The sequence below is a fragment of the Penaeus chinensis genome, chromosome 27 (assembly GCF_019202785.1).
Source record: "Penaeus chinensis breed Huanghai No. 1 chromosome 27, ASM1920278v2, whole genome shotgun sequence".
NCBI lineage: Eukaryota > Metazoa > Arthropoda > Malacostraca > Decapoda > Penaeidae > Penaeus > Penaeus chinensis.
The window spans coordinates 27,931,873-27,954,372 of record NC_061845.1 but is presented as its reverse complement, the minus strand read 5'-3'; the positions used below and the strand labels follow the sequence as shown (position 1 = coordinate 27,954,372).

At 40.6% G+C, this 22,500-nt stretch overlaps 2 protein-coding genes across 7 annotated transcripts in view; one reads left to right on the top strand and one right to left on the bottom strand.

The window, feature by feature from the left end:
• Positions 1-1,545: 1,545 nt before the first annotated feature.
• LOC125039454 (serrate RNA effector molecule homolog) lies at positions 1,546-16,658 on the bottom strand. Of its 6 annotated transcripts, none has more exons than XM_047633396.1 (19): positions 16,521-16,658; positions 14,724-14,868; positions 14,150-14,287; positions 13,879-14,001; positions 12,571-12,744; positions 11,219-11,285; positions 10,879-11,102; positions 10,584-10,726; positions 10,131-10,373; positions 7,242-7,411; positions 6,986-7,126; positions 6,638-6,841; positions 6,367-6,540; positions 5,998-6,241; positions 5,685-5,857; positions 5,436-5,569; positions 4,660-4,812; positions 3,054-3,168; positions 1,546-2,214 (listed from the first exon to the last, which is right to left on the bottom strand). In XM_047633396.1, the coding sequence occupies exons 2-18, from the start codon at positions 14,858-14,860 to the stop codon at positions 3,099-3,101; spliced, it is 2,712 nt and encodes a 903-aa protein (XP_047489352.1). In that variant the 5' UTR covers positions 14,861-14,868; positions 16,521-16,658; the 3' UTR covers positions 1,546-2,214; positions 3,054-3,098. The 6 variants fall into 6 exon arrangements, with proteins under 6 accessions (XP_047489352.1, XP_047489351.1, XP_047489353.1 ...); XM_047633395.1 differs by having other exon boundaries at positions 3,077-3,168; XM_047633397.1 differs by having other exon boundaries at positions 3,077-3,168; positions 6,656-6,841.
• Positions 16,659-16,973: 315 nt separating this feature from the next.
• LOC125039602 overlaps positions 16,974-22,500 on the top strand; it is a 15,660-nt gene continuing 10,133 nt past the window's right edge. The window contains exons 1-2 of the mRNA XM_047633731.1: positions 16,974-17,202; positions 20,774-20,987. Coding sequence (XP_047489687.1) covers positions 17,051-17,202; positions 20,774-20,987 — 366 coding nt within the window. The 5' untranslated portion in view covers positions 16,974-17,050. The remainder of the gene's footprint in view (positions 17,203-20,773; positions 20,988-22,500) is intronic.

Genomic DNA, 22,500 nt, shown 5'->3' with positions numbered 1-22,500 from the left:
AAATTAGTATGTATTTCTTCGTTCTAACATGAAAACATGTACAAGTTCCGTAGAGTTTAGGGATGATGTCCAGTGTATGGATTCTGGAGCTATTTGATCAATATTCTTATTGATCTGGATGTTTTGAAGCAACGTCGATAGAAATAGCTCATTTTTTTCTCCGCGTAGCTTTAAGCTCAGCCCGATATCCACATTCACACATTCAAGCACAGACAGTCGCACATACACACATGCATACATATTCTTGCACACGTGTATTTACGAAAACAATGTTATTTTTCTGTGTACGTCTGACGAAGAAATTTGCTCATCCATTGACGGCATAATGCCGAGTATATATTCTAGTACATTATCCGCGGACTTTCACTTTCATATACCGGAAATGTTGACCTCACCTGACAGGCAAGCTTAGCGCCTCGGGGTAGTTTGTCCACCGCAGCAACCTTTCCAGGGAGGATGGTCAGGTTACAGGTCTGTTATTTTATATATAAATGTCAATCTACCCGTGTTGTCCTGTACGCTTTTGTATTGAAAGAATTAATCCCCCCGTTCTGTGCGAATGTATCTAAATATGCAATTAAAGCTGGTTGCGTGTCTGTCTTTACCGTATGTGAATCAATTTGGTTTGACTTTGTTGTTTACGTTTTTATTTTGGGTATGCATAAATGATACGCCATTTTATTATGAACCAGTCCGTTTTCTTCTCCTGGTGCTTAAATATGACTGGTTGTTAAAAGTATCAAGATTATTATGGAACACTGCAACACATACAGTATGTGAACACTGTAAACAAACAAAACAAATGGATGCAATGGTTTTGAATTGTGAATCCAGACAATTTAGGAAAAACAAAATAGTATCTTGGCTTACTCTTTCTTGCCGTTTCCTGCTACGAGTGACATTTTTCCTGATATTCAATATTTTAGTCATTTTTTATTTTCCAATTTTTGTAGACAAGAAGCGGCATATTTTGATTCAATGCTATAACTCCATTTCCTTCTTAATCCCTAACTTCGATACAAGCCGCATAAATTGTTTCACAGTAAGAGGAATGTTAGTCTGCTCGTGGAAATTAATCATTCCAACTTCTGAGGCAAAAAAGCTAAAACAAACTTCTACTTTCCAATTTAGGTTCCCAGTTTAAAAGGCATCTAGCGAAAAAGATAATGATTACCTCGAGAAGGGCTTGTTTAGGACCATAAATTACTCTCATCTCTCCTTTGCCTCAGAGCGATGACCATAACAAAATTTATGTATTTCATTGTACCCTAATGCATTCTTATTGGCCATAAATCAAAGAAATTACGTTCTAATCCTCCAGCCTATGAAAGGTCTATGGAAAATTTCTTATTTATGGTGGTTTGATTAACTTTCGTTCACATTTTAATGTTTGGGGTACTTCTCTTATGAAATTGATTCCAATAAAAAGTTTTTTTTAAAAATTAATCTGTTATTTTTTTTATTTTATAAATCAATATCCTGTAACTTTTTATACTTGAAAAGAAGTGAAAAGCCACAATGGGCAAGGGAAGTAAAACAAAAAAGAATGAAAAGAGTTGTTCATTATATGAATCAATACACAAATAACTGAAAACTAAAACCAAATTTAGTTCTGATAGAGTCCAACCAGAATAATCTGACATTTGTCACAATAAAAATATTCACCATTTATGAACTATATGAACTATACAAACACTGCAGCCCAAATAAGTGTTATTCAAAAAGGTAATGGAAATGGTACTGGTGGTATATTAACAATAATACACTGATGATAATACAAAATATATTAAAAGACATTGCAAGGATGAAGCTATACTATCCATGAATAGAAGTCTGTAATAAACCCCCAAGATGAACAAGCCAAATATTTGTTCAGTGTAAATCACACACTTGACTTCTTTACAAAAATCCTAACATGAAGACAATGTGTAAAGGCAATATCTGGTACAATGAAGTCCACCAGCTCTCAAGTTGAAGTCAATTTGGCAAGATCTTCATAAACCTAATTCTAACCATTTCACAATGATTCATAAGTCACATTCCATCGCAGGAAGATAAATCAATGATGCTGATATCGTTAGTTCTTTGTCGTTGCTGTTACATAACTGCTCAACAGTGAACACACTTGGCTTTGACTTGAAGGTCCACAATATTCAATTAGTCTTGAGGAACTAGTAGTCTTCCTTGGGTGCATCAAGGTCCCTATATCCAACCCTGTTGGGGAGAAAGGATTTGACATGTATTACACTCATAGAAAAGACAACTTAACAAATTTTACACACAGATTGACAGACTGCTGAAAGGGAAGTGCACTTGTCATCTAAGGCACTCTTTATTATTTGAGGGATAAAATGCATTAAGAGCTGACACCAATGTGTTGCTGCTGGAACCGAGTGCAGACGTGACAAGAGCGCAACACCTTCCTGGGAAGCAATAAGCAAAGCAGTTTAGCAGAGGCATTCTTTTCCTATTATAGGTTCAGTAAGCTATTATGTTACAAAGAAAGTAATATTTCTATAATATACCTTTTAAATCCACAGGCAAATAATAATGACAATGAAGGAAAGGTGAAAACAAATTCAATAATCCAGAAATATTATTTTCTGATGGCATGAACTATGGTTTGTGCTGAGGAGAGCCCCAGCCAAGAGCATAGCTATGTCCTGCCTCTTGGTAACAATTTTGCTAAGATAATGTTGAATGGCATATTGTGGGGAGTAATCCTGGGAGTCCAAGTCTTGATATTTTGTCTATGAAATGAAAATTGGGGCCTTTTGAATAAACATATAAACTAAAAATTTTCTTAGTACTTAAATGTCAACTTTCTGTACAATAAGAGTAAAACTAAGAAATTCCAATAATATGAAACCTATAACACGTGTCTGCTGAACACACACGGCTCTTGAATGGTAGAGGCAAGAGTCACATTCAACTATAAGACAACAGCAAGCTTTACTGGCCAACGTCTCTTCTCTGGGAAAAACCTCACCCCCAATCTCTCAAACAACATCACCTGTTACCAAGAGATGTAACAATAACGGCTAAACTGAGACCTCATATTTGGAACGGTGCGTACAATTGGGCAGGCGGCGTCAAGGTTAAAAGAGATCTGTATCATCGGGAGCATCCAAGTCATGGTAGCCAATGACTTCCCGCGGGTCGCCCGACCTAAGGAAACAAAAACCATTACTTAGTCGATGCCAGAGACCCAGCCGGTGCAAGGCCTGCAGCAGTACGGCCTGGAATTATCCTCACTGCCTAAACAAGATATCTTACCTCCTGAGATATGCAAATCTAGCAATACCTTCACTCCAGAAAATAGGGGTCAAAACTGATTCCTTGTATCTATCACTCAAAACTGATTCTTTTTAATGGCTCACAGATAATAGTGAGCATTTAACCTTCCTGAATCTTTAATCAATTAGAAGATAAGGCTGTTTTGCTACTAAATCCTAATTTATGCAATTGTAAGAGAATATTGGGGAGAGGGAGAGGGAGAGGGAGAGGGAGAGGGAGAGGAGAGAGAGGAGAGGGAGAGGGAAAAAAGAAAAGAAAAGAAAAGAAAAGAAAAGAAAAGAAAAGAAAAGAAAAGAAAAGAAAAGAAAAGAAAAGAAAAGAAAAGAAAAGAAAAGAAAAGAAAAGAAAAGAAAAGAAAAGAAAAGAAAAGAAAAGAAAAGAAAAGAAAAGAAAAGAAAAGAAAAGAAAAGAAAAGAAAAGAAAAGAAGAGAAGAGAAGAGAAGAGAAGAGAAGAGAAGAGAAGAGAAGAGAAGAGAAGAGAAGAGAAGAGAAGAGAAAAGAAAAGAAAAGAAAAGAAAAGAAAAGAAAAGAAAAGAAAAAAAAAGGAAAGGAAAGGAAAGGAAAGGAAAGGAAAAAGAAAAGAAAAGAAAAGAAAAAAGAAAAGAAAATGAATTCATCTTACCCCTAAAGTATGCTAAGTTTGTGATAGTAAAAAAAAAAGATTAACACTAAAAAGAAGTAAAACATTAACGAAGCAAGATGTGTGGAGAAGGTGGCTGAGACAGGGAGGAAGGGGAGGAAGGGGAGGGAGGGGAGGGAGGGGAGGAAGGGGAGGAAGGGGAGGAAGGGGAGGGAGGGGAGGGAGGGGAGGGAGTGGAGGGAGGGGAGGAAGGGGAGGGAGGGGAGGAAGGGGAGGAAGGGGAGGGAGTGGAGGGAGGGGAGGGAAGGGGAGGGAGTGGAGGGAGGGGAGGAAGGGGAGGGAGATGGGGTATATAAAACAGTTTCATATTTCCACCCTTGTTTTCTCCTACTGAAAAACTAAAGTACTGAATTCTTATTCTGATGTTCTTTCATGTAAACACCACTTGCAGTTTCTAAACATCAGGACTAGTCTATGCAGCTTTGCGCACAATTTAATGTACAATAGCTATTTCTGGTTTTCCTACAAGTACAAATATAAAACTAGTCAAACTTTAAACTTCACAAAATATCATAAAATCAACTATCAGTTAGTAATATTTAGCAGTTATGCATGAATATTAACGTTATTCTTATTTCAACTCCTACTTTATCATGATCATTTGATGCAGATGGCAAGTTTACTACAGAAAAGGATACACAAAGATTTCAAATGAAACTCTGGAATTAAGGGCGGCAAACAATCAATATACAAAAGCACGGAGAATCAGAATACCAACTCACCGTGACCTGTAAGTTACACGTGGCCTGGCATAGGGTTCACGAGCGTAGTGGTCACCACGTCCTGCATAGTAATCTTTGGGGTAGCTACTACCATAAGCGTATCCAGGTGCTGCTGGGTACTGCCTACCATATGCTCCACCATAGGCACCATACCTGTAATTGAAAAAATCCCATACAGAGATGTGCACTATAGTATATTATATTTATACTTGCTCCTAACTTAAAACTGGTTTCAACATTTCATATATCTACACATATCAGAAGACATAATTTATTATCAGTAGACTCACAAGGTACTTATGATAAGATGTGTAGCAGTGGCATTTAGCATTAAGTCAGTTGAACCCAAAAAAGCAATCAACTTACTCCCTAGAGTATTTTGACAGTTCATGGTATGGAGCACCTTGTTATCATAAATAAAACTGAACTTCTTATTTTACTTTCTAGTAATCACAAGACTGAATAAATTATACAAATACTTATTCATCTATCAATTAACAGCATCTAAAGGCACATCCTTAATGGCTAAATGCATTATTTGGCTCCATCCCCCCCCTTCACACCTATCAATCTGATATATTAAGGCAAGTTTCCTCAGTTATGAAAAAGCGTCACTAAAATACTGGAAATACAGAAATTCTATCAATTTTTGCCGTAATTGACGGTAAGAAATGCTCAGCTTGGTAGCTACCAACTCAGACTTTCATCAAGGCAGAGTGGTGAACACTATCCCATAAGCACCTTGATACAGAGTCAATTGCGAAGAACCTCCTTACCCAGGTGCCTGCTGGGGATAGGCTGCAACATATGGGTCAGGCCGGTCATCCTTTCTGCCACCATGCTTATTCCCAGGATATTCTGGCAGCTGAGGTCTCTTTGGATCTCTGAGATAATTATTGAAGTAATCCACCTGAAAAGATGAACAAGCGCATGTCATGTTAAGAACACGTTGTCCAAAATGGAAGTACCCTATTTCCACACTTCAGTACAGGAATGCTTTCTACTTCCAATTCAAAATAACATACCTCTTTTTTGACCTCCTTGACTTTCTCAGCATGCTTGATGAGGATGTGTTTGTGCACATACTCTGCACCCTTGAACTTCTTCCCGCAGAGGGGACACTGCCACTTGTCCTTGGCTACCTCTTGAGTGTTGGACTGGACAAACTTCTCTACCTCTTCCTCTGCCTCTTTCAGACCTTGAGTGGGTAGGAAGTGTTAGTTATCTTAGAGGAATTACACTACAGATAATGTGCAGCTTGCTTAACTTACATATACACACACTCATATAGCCCATGATTTTCAAATCTTATTACATAAGACTGTGTGGTAGTATTACCTAATTTCTTTGATTCATCATCGCTAAGTTTGGTCAATGGTTGCAGGAATGATCCAATCTTGTTTTCAAAGGCTCTACAATAATCTTGTACTTCTTGAGGTGTTACTTTACTTGAGGGTGGTATGCCACGGGCATGCATGATACCACACCTATTGGGCATTTCATCTTCATTGGGGTATTCAGAATGATTGTAATAGTCCACTGAATGCACAATACGCAAGTAAAGAAGTAATCTATCCAATACCTGTAAAAAATTGTATAGGTATCAATAATTGTAAAAACAATTATGTATGTATTAACCGTAACAGTATTAAAATATATGATTCTCTTATACTTCTTAAAAATAAAAACACTTTAGGTTTTCCTTACCTTAATCAGACTAGGATCTCTTTCAATTGCTTCTCCCTCTGCCTTTTCCTCACTATTGTTGGCTGATGCGTCATTAGCGCCAAGTAATTCCTCCTCCTCTGCACTGGCCTCTTCTATTAAGTAGTCAGTTATGTTCCGAAGCACAGGGTTTGACGAGGAAGTCAGGCTCAGCAACTATTGTCCACCAAAGAAATATATGCTAGTATCAAATAGGAATGTCAAGAACATGGCTCCGTCAGTTTTTCAATATGAACTCTCTCTCATAATTTACCAATGAATGAAGTCTTACTGCATTGTCCAGGCTCTCAGCTGCCTCAATCCATAATCCCCAACGAGAATCAAGGTTCTGGATAATCTTGGCTGATAACTTGATATCTGAACGGACAACACTGCGGTGAGAAGTGATTCCATTTACAGTGCGAATGCGACGGCTCAGATCTCGATTGACAATAGCCCCAAGTTCACAGTCTCTCAGCTGTACAAGAAAAAGTTGTTAGGTCCATACCAAAATTTATAATCATTTATTTTCATACACACTAATACAGTATAATCATGAGCTGTGAGCTTTGATTGCTCCCAAAAAAGTACACTTTTAACTTTCTTAGTATAAAACACTTACTCTAATATTATTTAGGTTCCAACAAATGTCTTTAATGTTGACGTCTCTCCTGAATGTTACCCATCCACGTCTGAACCACCTGCGTTCTGGTTGAGGGTCTGCAATGGCAGCTCGCAAAAATCCATTATATCGCCGACACATCTGGAAAATATAACACCCTGGTTATAAAGATGACATGTATAATGACTGAAATATACATGGGAAAGGAAGGGAGACAGATACAGGGAGTAAACTAATCTGTTGTGTTAACACTCACCGCTTCAACTTCCTGCTTGGTTATTGTTGGAGCCAAATTCCGTAAGAAGATGGATGCTGTTTTGTGGAGTGCCCTAGGTTTCTGTTCTTCTTCCTTACCCTCCTCCTCTTCATCTTTTTTGGATTCCTTATCTTTATCTTCCTCTTTCTCCCCATTCCGAGAAGCGGTTTCTACAAGTAAACAAATGATTTCCTTCTCAGACAACTTCAATGCATTTGATGAAAAAATAAAGGATAAACATGGTAAAAGTGTGACATGCAAGGGCTACAAATGAGAAACAACCACTTGTTACTTCCCAATGTTTGGCAAATTCAGTTACTACAAGGTAAAGTTGTCAGTTACCTAAGCCTCCCACAGTTTTTATTTCCTTAATAATTATTGTTTATATAATATTATTTTCTACATACACTAAATAATGAGTGAGTTAGCTGAAAGTATTCAAAACATGTAAGGAATAACTGACAACAGATTTATAGAAAGCTATTAACCCCTTCACGCTGGGTCACATGTAGTACCGTACCCAGTGTGGACCCGTCCCACAGGGCACAGGACTACATGTGCTCCATTTCTAACCCGTCCCGCCGGGGACGCGCATTTCTGTATGGCTGTATGAATTACTGTTATTGAGCTAGTTTCTATGTATACAGGTCTTTATATTGATAATTATGTTTGTGCAACTATATGTGTACATACATAGATGTGTGTATCTGTTCTTCGTTGTGATTGTGTTTGTTAGCTTGTGTTTTTGTACGCGCAACTGTTGGTGTGTCTCGATTGCTATCTACTCGCTGCTCCCGCAAGCGGAGGAATTCCCCTAGAGTCCGTGCCTTGTCTTTTGCAAGACAGTGGACGATCCCCTACCGTCTACTTCTAGAGGATATCCTCACTTGCGGAATGCCCCAGAACCGCTCCTCTATCTGTACTCATCCGCCGACGAAGTCTTTGATGAGGGCTCAGATGAGGACTACACACCTCCTCTGAAACTCTCAAGGACAAGTAATCTCTCTGGTAAGTTTTCTACTTTTTCTTTGACTTGTGAAAATACCTGCCTCTTTGGACATATACTACTTTGTTTCTGCATAGCATAACTTTTTTTACGTAGTACTCATGTTTTCTTCGTATTTTTACAGAAATTGAAATCTCCGGCCAGTTCAATGGTGATGACCTGGATTGGGAGGCCGACTCGGGAGAATCTGCCGTGGAGGACAGCTCGGATGTAGATTACGTCTATGTCCCGCTGGTGGATACCTCCTTGGACTCGGACGAGCCTCTCACGGAATACGCCAGGCGAAAGTGGGAGCGCAACGCTCCCGGAACACCTTCTTTTGCTTGGGCAAAGAACTTCGTCAGGCGTCACTACTTCAGGGGACACCAGGTGTGCACGCACACCTTGACGAATCTTCAGGCCCAATGGAGATATTCAACAGCCTCTTCCCAGAGGAGTTGTTTCAAACAATTGTGGATGAGACGAATTGGTAAGCAACTTACTCGTTTTTTTTGTGCTCTGCCTTGAAATTTTCTACGTCCTTTTTTGGAACACCCGTTTTACAATGTCTTTTTTCCTTCCAACTGCAGGTACGCTCGACAGAACCCACGAAGCCCTTCATCCCACATGAAGGGGTGGGAGTACACAAAGAGGTCCACTCATATGTTGGCCTTAGGTTCCTCATGGGATTTCAGGCGAAGAGGTGCCAGAGGGACCTTTGGTTGAAGGACCCGTTGATGTGCTCATCGGTGTTCACCAAGACCATGTCCAGGGACCGCTTCGACAACCTTACCTCTGCCCTCCAATTCGCTAACAACAAAGGGGAGCACAGCGCAGAGGAGTGGTTGTGGAAGCAGCGCCCTGTGATTGAAGTCTTGGATTCGATGTACCGTTCCGTCTTCGTCCCCAACCAGAACATGACTGTCGACGAGAGCTTGTGGGCCTTCAAAGGGAGGCTTCAGGCCCTTCAGTACAACCCTAGTAAAAAGGCTAGTACCTGAGGAGGATCCCCAGCAGGCGCACATGCCAGGTGGAGATGTGCGCTCTGCTGGAGGAACAACCTGCACAGAGAGGAGACCAGAGTCATGTGTGCCAACTGCATTTCCCTATGTCCAGCACCCTGCTTCCAGGCATATCATGCCTGAAAGTACTTGTAGTAGTTGTAAATAGTTTTTTTTTACATATTTATATGTATATTTTTTCCAATTTCAAAAAAAAAAAAAAAAAAAAAAAAAAAAAAAAAAAAAAAAAAAAAAAAAAAATATCGACCTTACCACTGCTTTCCTGTGCTCACGCCAAAACATACTATTGACTTTGCCACTCACATTGGTTGATTACTCCTAAAATGGAGTATATACTACAGTATGAGACAATAAAATCCTTCATAGGACATAATATATGGCTACAGTAAGTCTGCAAACTTTCATATGTTTTTAGAAAAAAAAACAAAAAAAACGGAGGTTGCGGTTATACGCAAACCAGCTGCCCGAGCGCGCTGAAACTTCTGTGGGATGGCGAGACGGGTAGTACGAATTGAGCGCGCATCCCGGCGGGAAAGCCAGCCACTTGTTTTTGTTCCCCGGAACATTGTGTGCAGAGCTGTTTTCCGACCCGTTGGCATTGGGTTAAGTTTGATTTTTTATTTTAGAAAGATAAGTTTTGTTGTGTTTTAAGAAAAGCTGTCTTGTAAGTCTGGCAACAATGAGCAGATTGGCAACCCATGATCCCCTAATATCTTGGCTCTGATTAGACAGCTGGGTAGGGGACAAGATGCTAACATAACACAACTCTGATATCAAAAAAGTTGATGTCAGATCACAAGATTTTGTTTAGTCTAGTTATGTGTGTTTTTACATACATTTAAACCTTCTCTAAAATTATAACCTAGTGATCCACCCCCCTACCTTCATCCAGATCTTCCTTATTCTCCTCCTCTTCTCCTGGGGGCTGGAGTCCATTTTCTTTCTTCTCCTCCTCTGTGCTCTTCTCCTCACCCTCTTCAGGCTTCTCTTCTACCACATTCTCCCCCTCTTCCTTCTCCATGCCGGGAGGTGGTGGTTCTTTCAAGTCTTCCTCCATGGGCTCGTCGTCCGAGTCACTTGATGAGCTAGAGGAAGAACTGCCAGAGTGCTTTCGCTTCCGAGTCTCTGAGAAACAAACAAGGCAAATGCATTTAATAAAATTAGCTTTGGCTATGATAACATGCTACTTGTTAAATATGAGATATTAACAGGACAACCTCAGAGAGAGAGAGAGAGAGAGAGAGAGAGAGAGAATCTCTCTAAGCCATAATTTCCTCTAAACTGTTGTGTTGGCTTGGAGCAGGTTGTTATCCAGGGCCAACCGAAGACACTAACCTTTTTCTCCTTCATTAACCTTCTGTTTAAGGTACTCCTTAGCTTTCTTCTGCAGTTCCATCTGTTCTTCTGACATGTCCATCTTTAGTGGTTCATCAGGATTCTTCTCTTCTGATTTCTCCTTCTCTTCACCCTCATCAGAACTGGGAGGGGGAAAAAAAACAAACATCAATATGATTTATGTGATTTCCATACTTTCACAGTTTCTTTCAAACTTGCTTCAGGAAAGGGTCTTTTGCGAAATTAAAATGAAATGATTATCAAAAGAGTAAGGAGAGAAAGAAAATGTACTTACTCCTCTCCCAAAATAAATGGCTTCTTTTCTTCTTCAATTGGCTGAGACTTGACATCCTCCTCAGGCGCTTGGTCCAAAACCTGAAGATCAAGGTCTGTGCCTCCTTCCAGTTTGATGACCACAGAGTCCAAAAGCTTCAGAAGTTGGTCTGACTGATCGGCATCAACACTAATATTCTCCATTCGACTCATTTCAAAAAGTTCACAAAAAACAGACACTCTTCTCTGTGAAAAGGAAAATGTGGAATAAACATACATGATACAATATCAAGGGCAAACATAACAAATTATCTGGAATTATGTATCAGATAAAGGGAGACAAGGAATTACCAAGCAATTACCTTCAAGTTTGACAGCTGCTCATCCCGTCGCTTCACACACTCCTCTGGGTGGTACTTGGCCTTAAACCTGGTAAAAGTATTGCAAAAATGTAAGACATATGACAATTTTACCAACTGAATAAAACACCTCACTTACTCCTCTTTGATCAGCGTCCTATAGAGCCTTTGTTCCTCAGCTGCCGTCAAACTTACAATTCAACTTGGTTGTAAACATTAAAAAAACAAATCCACTGTGAAGCTAGGTATTACACTAGACTGATGTTGAAACAGTAATCTGAACTAGCATTCGTGCTAATTACTGATGCTGTCGCCGATTCTTGATCCTTTGCAGATTACTATCATTATGAGAAAAGGTGACAAGGGAAGAAAATTTAGTAGAAGAAATGTTACCATTAGGCAAAGTAATCTCACCTGCCTGAGTGGAAAATTGCCACCTGTACCACACATGGGCTCGATACACAGAGCGGAGCGAACGACGGGTCATTGTGCGACCCCCTGCCTAGCCTAGACATTCATATCGCATCACTAACACTGCATTGCGCGCAGCGACCCTAACTAACCGCGTTTAGGAGCCCCATGTGTGTTTTTCATCAGATCGTCAGAACAGAAATTCTAGCTGGCTTGCGGTGTGCAGTAGTTTGTAGATGCTGGAAAAGCAACTGTCAGGAGGCAAGTGTTAGATTAAGTATGGGTGGAACCTCGAGATGAGATTGCCCACATTTATAGAACTTTAAACCTAAAAGCTTAAAAAAGTAACCTATCCTATCTGTAATTCTAACATACTTCTTTCAACCCAAAATGTACAACAAAGAAAAAGGATGAGGAGAATAAAGAAAAATATAGATTTCATTTTTCTGAGCTATCCAAACTACGTACATCTAGCTGAATCACCTATTATAAACAAGAAGAAACTGATGTGAAAAGTAAAAAAGACAAAGAACAAACAGTCACAAGTAACTAATCTAAAATTCTATTATCCTCTTGCACACCATGAACACCTGCCTGTACACAAGAAATATTTAAAACATAAAGGCTTCCATAAAAAGAACTCTGCTAGGTTGAGCTAACCTGGCACAAAGATTAAGAAGTTTCTACTCTAGTGGGGACCTATACTATGAAGAGCCTTGATAACAAAAGATAACAAAAATAATTTCTAACCTTGCAGTTCCAAAATGGTTCTTTCTACTAGAAGTGTTAATGCCTGTAATAACCCTATGCCACCTCCCTAGACCACAGCCACTCCTACCCATAACCTCTCTTCTTATCCTGCAAGTCTCCCAGCTATCCTATCCTCAACTCTTCAGCAAGGTATATCCCTCTTGAGTAGGAAGATGATGTTATATGGTGCTCACCATTCTTCTTCTTTATGGTTGATAAAGAATTCATTAAGTTGTTGTCTTTTGAACTCAAGCTTGTAGTCTGAATACTTCCTCAGTGCCTCCTCCTCCGAGATGGAGTCGTCACACTGCTCCATGAAGGCTTTGAAAGTCATCATTGGTGGCTGCGTAGGGCCCAGCTCATCTAACCTGGAACGTGGGGGAAGAGGAAATGGCAATACTTAATATTTACACAAATTAAAAAATACTTTGAATTCTGGGAAGCTTGTGCATCAAGGAGTTACATAGAGAAGCAAATCTCACTTAATATACAATCATTCGGAATTCTGATTAAAACCTGTTAGTGGAATCATTACATATGGATAATATTAAGAACTAAAATCTTTCAGGAAATAAAAGTAAAATGTCTTTTCCTCCAATCAAGCATTATATGATTCTCAATCATTGCAATAAATGTATTGCTGTTGACAATTCACTTAACATCCAATCTACCAACAAAAACCCTTGCTAAGGCATGACTATATTAGAAGAGGGTGCAAAGCATACAGCAAAAAAAAAAAAAAAAAAAAAAAAAAGGACATAATTGCAATCTTAACAAGGCGTACAGTAAAAGGTAGAGGGTACATGTAATAAACAGACTAATGAAATTAAAGATAACTTTTTTCTTTGAAAAATTTGCCTCATAATAAAATCTTAGAACTATCAAATTAAGAATGGGTGCTTCTTTGATGGATATTAAATTTGTAAATGTGGAAAAAATGGGAATTGATGTGACTGTATGGAGGTCTTTTTTATGGTTATGCAATGCCTCTCGCATAACAGGAATTGAAAAGACAGTAAACTTTTACAGAGTTGCCAGAAGCATTTATCTTTCCTTGGTTATTTTCATGCATAATCATATTTATATTGGGTATCTATTACACAACACAACTCACCAAAAGATATCAAAAGCCATCTATGATTTTTTCCAAAATGCTTTGAACCAGTTGAAAAAATAGCAAACACAGTAAAACAGCTTGCCGTCAACCGTAGCCACTCCCATTACGTTACTGGAGTGGGTGGAGCTTTGCAGCATGTCTCACATGTGATCATGAGACAGGTTTTGGGTGTTGTGCAACATTTGTGTGATACCCTAATTACCACCAGAAAAGATGGCACTTGTCACATCAATTACCATTTGAGGTAGTATATCTACTGAACATTTTACCAAAATTTGCTCAAGAAATTAATGGAAATGCATCTTTTGAAACATTCAAAACTGTTCTGTTTAAAGCTTCTACCAACTGTGCAAGAAGCCTACTAACAAACACAAAATCAGCTAACCTTCCACCACCACCAGCATGACCAGATGGATGGCCATAATCCTGCCCGTAGCTACCTCCATAGGCCCCATAATTTGCTCCTGCCCCACCACCGCTGCTCTCATATGGATACCTTCGGTCGTCCCTGTTCGTGTAATGTCAGAAATAAATCAATTACATAAGTCACTGCAGCCATACATGAACACATTTCTGTTTCACAATCTGTACAGAAAATATACAAATGGATGTTGAAGCAAGTCAGGTACTGAGAAAATGTTACACTTGTGACTTACCAGTCCTGCCTCATCCGCTTAATGGGAGGAGACATGTCATGTCTTCCAGGGGAATAGCGGTCACGGGACCTTCCATAGTCCCTGCCATATTCCCGACGCGAGGAACCGCGTTCCCTGCTACCCCAACTATCACGGCCTCTGTACAAAGAAATCCCAACAATACATACAAGTTTTATATATGGATCATGCATTGTAATCCTTAAATACAGCTGCAGCTTAGCTTTGTAAAGTTCTATAGACAATCGTAGTTAACCCCTTAACGACGGGTCACGTCTATAGACGTGAAAACAAACCGCTCAAAATGTGGCGTGCGGTTGTAAGCCGCGGTGGCGATTCGGCTTGATGTACCGAACTCCCGCGCTCAAAGTCGGCGCGTTGCCATTAATCGCCAGAGCGTAGAGATTTTTTTAGTTTTCTTCACCCGTCACCAAGGGGTTAAAGAGCATAAGAAAATAATTAAAATTTACATACATTAACGCAGTTAAGTTTTAATGTTCTACTACATGATTTACATAAATGCACACAATTTACATAATTGTACAGTCTGGAAATAATCAGCATGTTATCTTCTCACCTGTCGGCCCAGTCATCCCTTCCTCGCCTACTGTCATCTCTGCGGTCTCTGGTGCTGCTGCTGCTTGTATACTCTGATCTCTCTCCACGAAATTTATCCCGTCTACGTCGCTCATACTCATCATCACTGTCTGCCATGGCTTCTTCTGCAAAATCAATGTGCGTGAATATCTAAGACCATTGATTACTGTGAAATATTTGAAGGTCAACATGGAAACAGTGTAGTGGCTTGCTTTCAATGATTCTAGGTATTGTTCCTTGTTCAAAGTAAGTTTTTGAGGAGATCTGATTACCATTTCCACTGACAATCTTGATTTGATATTTCTGATAGCAGGGGAGGTCATGAAAAATATCAGGGAAACTATGGGGTAAAAAGGCTAAAATATAATTAATGTAGAACAAAAATGCATAAAAACAGCATAAAAATGCTGAAAAAAATGGCATCTTTTAAAGCCTGCAGGCTGATGAGACAATTTTTGAAAAACTCTACAGGCATCCAACCAATTTTTCAGTAAAATCTATGAACCCTAGCCAGAGACAGAGCCTGTGGTTGTCAGACACATCTTAACCCAACATCCAACTTAACCTAACACTGGTATATACCCCCTAGCCAGGGGGCTCTGCCCAGTGGGCCCCTGTACAATTTACACAATATGATATAATTGATCCTAATAATTTGCAGCTTTATACAGTAAATCTGCCAATCATATTAACACTCCACTGATTATCTATATCAACTGTAATTGCTCTTTACAACATTTGGACGCTTAATGATCTCTTATCAAACTGGGATGGTCAACGTCCAATCCTCCTTTGTTGCCACCGTACAGCCTTAAGAGTAACCTAGAATCGACGCAACACTGAAAACAAAACGTTTCTCACCAGTGCTTCTCAAAAAATGGTCTCCCAGTGCTGCCAAAGGCCCCGGTTGTAAAAACGCACGTGCAGAAGATTCGTATAAAGTATTGTGCAAGTGAATATGAAAACACAAAGGAAGTATAACAACATTAAAAGCATTATTGTGGAAAAGCAGACACCGATAATTACCAAAATATCATTATTAAAAAGCGCAGTGTTGAATGAAACATCGTCATGTCAACGAGACGAGCAACTTCGCTACAAATGGGCAATCTTCTCTGTTCTCTAGCCTGTAGCACCTTCGTACACATATTGCCGTAGAAGAACTTTTGTCTCGGTTTGCATCGTTCCCTCGTTACACAGAGGCTTTATTACCCAACTCTGCCACCTACATATCATCTATAGCTCTCTCCTAACTGTTCAAAGGCTAGTGCACAAGAAGGCGAGATACAGCTTCCCTACCCATGGAAAGGGAAATAAACAAGGTGCATAATACGTCCATATTTAACATACACAATCAGGTCAACTGCTGACCTACTTCATAATTCCTGCACCTTGATGCTATCCACTTTCATAAAAACTACAGATATGATTTCTAATATAATGTATTGATAATATACAGGAGATTGACTAAATGTTTATAAAAACAAAGGGCGGTTTCACGAAATGAGAAATACACGAAGACAACATATTCATCAAACTATATTATACGTAGCATAAAATGTAAGCTTTTACTCAGGTTGCACTCTGCGTTCAACTCACACAAAGTTCTCCGCGGTAGTTTATTTTATTCCAAACAGATGAAAATACCACGATATGGTCACGTCCACCTAAGATTTCACTTTCATTATTTGGAACAACCACACACCCCCCAGCCGCCCACCAAAAACAAATATAGCAAAACCAAACGCAAATATACCAAGGCTAGACCAAAACCAACCTTTCAGGGTGGCGATTTCGGGTCCCCTTTGACGATAGTTGACAGCTGTTGCTCGCGAGTGTGGTGCCGGCCTCAGCGTCTGTCAACAAACATGGCCGACGTCAGAGGCGTGAGCTGCGACTGGCTTGATGGTTCCTTATTGGGGTATTTATCTTTAGTGGCTTGTTATTTCTATCTTGGAGGGATTTGTGATAGATGTTGATATTGTGAGATATTTATTAATTAAATCATTATTAATCTTCCTCGTGATATTTTAAGAGCATGAGGACTAACTTGGTCGATGGTTCTGTATCAATTCATGACATACAATCGCGTCGAAGTACATCTTAAAGCATGCCATACGGTTAGAAAATATAAAATCAGTAATGAATTATTAATTTTAACAGTATCTAGTCTCTATATTATGCTACCCCCCCCCCCCCCTTTATCTTATCTCCCCAAGATGCCCGTCTCAGCACGTGGGAAATTCACCCAGTTGTCAAGGAACACTTCTCCGTCTAAGTCCCATCCCCTTTGTCTCTCCAAGAATAATGGCTACTGGAAGGGCAAGGAGAAATGAATCGGATTTGGCCGAGATGTCACTCTCGGACTTCCTCGAAAGGGACGTGTCTCCGCCGGCGCTTCGAGAGGACTTCCACTTCCTGGCGAGGCCGGCCGACCCCGTCGCCCGCAGGGGGAGAAGGTGCGGCTGGATCGGGGGTGGGATGCTGATGCTGTTGGTGTTGTTGTTATTGTTGTTGTTGTTGTTGTTGTTGTTGGTGTTGATATTGTTCCTGTTGTTGTTGGTGTTGATATTGTTCCTGTTGTTGTTGGTGTTGTTATTGTTGTTGTTTGTGTTGTTATTGTTGTTGCTGTTGTTATTGTTATTGTTGTTATTATTGTTGGTGCTGTTATTGTTGTTGTTGGTGTTGTTATCATTGTTGTTGGTGTTGTTATTGTTATTGTTACTGTTGTTGTAGTTGGTATTATTGTTGGTGTTGATGATGTTATTGTAATAGTAATTAGCATAATTTTGTTATTGTTATTAATCATTGTTTTGTTGGTATAGTGATTATTATTATTATAACGACGATGATTATTATCATCCTCATCATCATCATCATCATCATCATCATCATCATCATCATCATCATCACCACCACCACCACCACCACCACCACCACCACCACCACCACCACCACCACCACCACCACCACCACCATCACCATCACCATCACCATCACCATCACCATCACCATCACCATCACCATCACCATCACCATCAATATAAGTAGTAATAGTATTAATCTCGGCGGAAGTAGTAACAGTAGTTATTGTTGTCAGTCTGCTTTCGTCGTTTCTATTGTCATATTTGCTGTTATTCTTACTTTAATTATTATTAATATTATTGCTATTAATATTATTATTATTATTATTATTATTATTCCCTATGCTTATACTTTTAATTATGATGATGATTATTATTATCAGTGGTGTTATAATCATTATTATTGTTATTATTCTAAATAATTCTAAATATAATCAGAAACGTACTTGTAATTACAGTTATGATTATAACGATTATCATCATTACCATTATCATAATTATGATTGCAATAATTACAATTATCATTATGATAATAATAATGTTAATGATTATCATTATTTTTTGTTATTGTTGTTGTTATTATTATTATTAATATTGTTGCTATTATTATTATTGTTCTTGTTGTTAGTTATTATTATGATTGTTATCATTATTATTATTAATATTATCATTATCTTTATTATCATCATTATTATGATTCTTATTATCATTGCTTCTATTGTTCATATTGTTGCAATCAGGATTAGTATATTTTTATTCTGTTAACATTTATTAAATAGGTGTTTAAGTGTGTAATTGGTTTAGGAGTAGGATGTGAAACGTTGCATTTTTTTATGAAAATTTATGGGTGGGTTGGCCATGGCTTGGAGCAGTGGTTCCCCAAACCCTTTTACTGACATCCTAAATTCACATAGTCTTTCTGCGGCGGAAATTACGCGATTAAATAGCAAATATATAATAACCAGGTGCATGAGATTAACTTAAAATCTCGACAGATTTATTCGGAACCTCCGAGGCCTTCATTGCCCACACTGCAACTAGCTCCAAAGTAAATATTCACCATTTTATCACACCGGTGTCTTTATTTTACACCTACATAGGTTGTGTGACTCCTCCAGTGCACATATAGCTTATCTGTAACTGCCAAACATAAAAATACCCTTTGATAACAACAATAATGGGCCATAAAATTAACTATCCATATCTTATGGTTGCCTGCTGCTGTCATTGTTTACATGAAGATGCTATTGTGACGTCATCTCGTCCTGCTTGCCCGGCTGCGAAGGAAGGGAGATGGATGGACGGGAAAGTAGGGTTTCCGAATGGTCTAAACATTTCGTCAGTTTTGTTGGACGAGGAGTCCCGAACGCAGCATTAGAGACTAGTATATTACATTTTGGTGGTGAAGTGTATGTACAGATGTGTGGTTCAATGAGAACATTCAGTGACAGTTGTATTCAGCTGCTTTCTGGAATTTGTTCACGATCTTGGCTAATTAACTGAATTTTAAGTTTATCGTTATGCCTTTTTGATTAATATTTTGTTCCCCGAGTTTCTTCCAAGCAAAAACTCCCTGTTTTAAATGCATGTAGTATTATGTAGTAATGCTTATGTCACCAGGACGATTTTTTTAGTCCTCGTTAACGTAATTGATAACTAGCAGAGGATACTTCACTAAGGGACGCCATAATGAACTGGATTTCATCATAGTTTGGTTGTTCTCGGGGAGTGTACGCCAGAAAAGAACACTCATTCCAGATTAACCTTGTGAACTCTTTTTTATTAAGATCGTGAGGTCAAAAGTTCTTCTCAAGGTCGATGGTATTATTTTTCCTAATAAAGAATGCCCTCCAGCCGCTTTTACTTTCGTGGTGATGTAAATGATACGGTCGTTAAGGTAGCTAATGCCGGGGTTTCATATGATTGCAATTTGGATGAAAAGAAACTCGACAGGTTTTGATTTTTTTTTTGAGGATTTTGTAAGGTGTTCTCGGGGATTTTGCAAGGTAAGCAACACGTGTTTGAGGTAGATTAACAGATTAATCCCATACAGATTTGTGACACGGGATTTTCATTCAGATCAGTTCAGGCATGTTATGTTATCCATGATTTTTAGTTCAGGGCATTTTCTCATGAATTTTAGTCTGATTCACTCGGTGCATGTTATTATTATTATTATTTTTTTTTAGGAAAAGGTATGATTGAGAATCAATATTTTCATAGTCCAAGATATGTACATGGCCGGTTTCGACTTATCTCCGAAAAAAAACACAAATTTTATATCATATTTAACCGAAAATGGTCAAACACAATGAAGTTATTTACTCTCATTCATAACTTTTCTTCTGCATCTGTCGTACTGAATAATAGCAAATGATCACTGTTAGTCTTCATGTGGGAGGGACGTGGGACAAACAGAAAAAAAAGTAATGTGTGTTATAATGTTTATTTTATTTTTTAAGGTGTTTATTGTTTACGTTTCAGTGTTTATGGCAAATATTTGGCTACGTGTTCTTGTCATTAACTCGCATTTCTTTTGATTCACTGAAATCGGCAACGTACTTTTTTGTCTCTTTCTTGCTAAGTATGTTTGTTGTATTTGATTATTTTAGTGTGTTTGTTTATTGCTTACGTCCCCCTCGTCTACTTCGTTCTGGGGTGACGGTAATTGTGATGATGATGCTATGAATAATGGTGAAGATAATGATGGGGATAGTAGTTATAATAGAAAAGGATGATGGTGGTGATGGTGATGATGATGATGATGATGGTGGTGGTGATGATGATGATGATGATGATGATGATGATGATGATGATGATGATGGTGGTGGTGGTGGTGATGATGATGATGATGATGATGATGATGATGATGATGATGATGATGATGATGATGATGATGATGATGATGATGAAGAAGAAGAAGAAAAGAAGAAAAGAAGAAGAAGAAGAAGGAGAAGAATGGTGATGGTGATAATACTAATGATAATGTTAATGATACTACAAATACAACTATTATAATAATGATAATGATAATAACAATGATAACAGAAGAACACCACTACCAACCACAACAACAGCAACATTTCAAATAATAATAATCACCATAATAATGACACCAACATCGACGACGATGCAAAATCACGCCTTCCAACCTTGGCCCTGACAGAGAACAAACCCGAGGGCGCGGCAGCAGCAGCAGCAGGGGGGGCGGGGGGCGTGGGAACCGAGCAGCAGCGCCCTCGAAACCCAGGAAGGAGGGCGTGCGGGCGGGCGTGATGGTAGCGCATGACCCCCCGCCCGTAAAGCCCCTCCGACAGAGGAATGCCTTGGTCTCTCAGGGCGAGTCAATTCTCACTATGGGACTGCACGAGGCTAAGAAGGTAAGGAGGAGGGGAGGGGGAGGGGGAGGCTAAGAAGGTAAATGGGAGGAGAAGGTAAGGAGGAGGGTAAGAAGGATGGGGAGGGGAAGGTTAAGAAGGTAAGGAGGAGGGGGAGGGGGAGGGTAAGGAGGAGGGGGAGGGGGAGAAGGTAAGGAGGAGGGGGAGGGGGAGGCGAGGAAGGGCAGGAGGAGGGGGGGGGGGAGGGAAAGAAGGTAAGGCGGAGGGGGAGGGAAAGAAGGTAAGGAGGAGGGGGAGGGAAAGAAGGTAAGGAGGAGGGGGAGGAGGGGGAGGGGGAGGCTAAGAAGGTAAGGAGGAGGGGGAGGGGGGAGGCTAGGAAGGTAAGGAGGAGGGTGTGGAGGAGGGGGAGGGGGAGGCTAAGAAGGTAAGGAGGAGGGGTAGGGGGAGGCTAGGAAGGTAAAGAGGAGGGGGAGGGGGAGGGCTAGGAAGGTAAGGAGGAGGGGGAGGCTAGGAAGGTAAAGAGGAGGGGTAGGGGGAGGCTAGGAAGGTAAAGAGGAGGGGGAGGGGGAGGCTAGGAAGGTAAGGAGGAGGGGGAGGGGGAGGCTAGGAAGGTAAAGAGGAGGGGGAGGGGGAGGCTAGGAAGGTAAGGAGGAGGGGGAGGGGGAGGCTAGGAAGGTAAAGAGGAGGGGGAGGGGGAGGCTAAGAAGGTAAGGAGGAGGGTGAGGGGGAGGCTAGGAAGGTAAGGAGGAGGGGGAGGGGGAGGCTAAGAAGGTAAGGAGGAGGGGGAGGGGGAGGCTAGGAAGGTAAGGAGGAGGGGAGGGGGAGGCTAGGAAGGTAAAGAGGAGGGGGAGGGGGAGGCTAAGAAGGTAAGGAGGAGGGGGAGGGGGAGGCTAGGAAGGTAAGGAGGAGGGGGAGGGGGAGGCTAAGAAGGTAAGGAGGAGGGGGAGGCTAGGAAGGTAAAGAGGAGGGGGAGGGGGAGGCTAAGAAGGTAAAGAGGAGGGGGAGGGGGAGGCTAGGAAGGTAAGGAGGAGGGTGAGGGGGAGGCTAAGAAGGTAAGGAGGAGGGTGTGGAGGAGGGGAGGGGGAGGCTAAGAAGGTAAGGAGGAGGGGGAGGGGGAGGCTGGAGGAAGAGGAGGGGAGGGGGGGCTAAGAAGGTAAGGAGGAGGGTGAGGGAGGCTAAGAAGTAAGGGGAGGGGGAGGGGGAGGCTAAGAAGGTGAGAGGAGGGGGAGGGAGGCTAGGAAGGTAAGGAGGAGGGGAGGGGGAGGCTAGGAAGGTAAGGAGGAGGGGGAGGGGGAGGCTTAGGAAGGTAAGGGGGGGGGGGGGGGGGGAGGCTAGGAAGGTAAGGAGGAGGGGGAGGGGGAGGCTAGGAAGGTAAGGAGGAGGGGGAGGGGGAGGCTAGGAAGGTAAGGAGGGGGAGGGAGGTAGAAGGTAAGGAGGAGGGGGAGGCTAGGAGGTAAAGGAGGGGAGGGGGAGGCTAAGAAGTAAGAGGGAGGGGGAGGGGGAGGCTAGGAAGGTAAGGGGAGGGGTGGAGGGGTTATTTTTTTTTTTTTTCAAT

What these genes read in the sequence shown, in the direction of transcription:
- LOC125039454 (XM_047633396.1), bottom strand. Translation starts at nt 14,860, where the DNA reads ATGGCAGACAGTGATGATGAGTATGAGCGACGTAGACGGGATAAATTT. An exon ending in AAGCGGATGAGGCAGGACTG is followed by an intron (nt 14,002 to 14,149) that starts GTAAGTCACAAG and finishes TTACACGAACAG; the next exon opens with GGACGACCGAAGGTATCCAT. An exon ending in CAGTAAGACTTCATTCATTG is followed by an intron (nt 6,541 to 6,637) that starts GTAAATTATGAG and finishes GGTGGACAATAG; the next exon opens with TTGCTGAGCCTGACTTCCTC.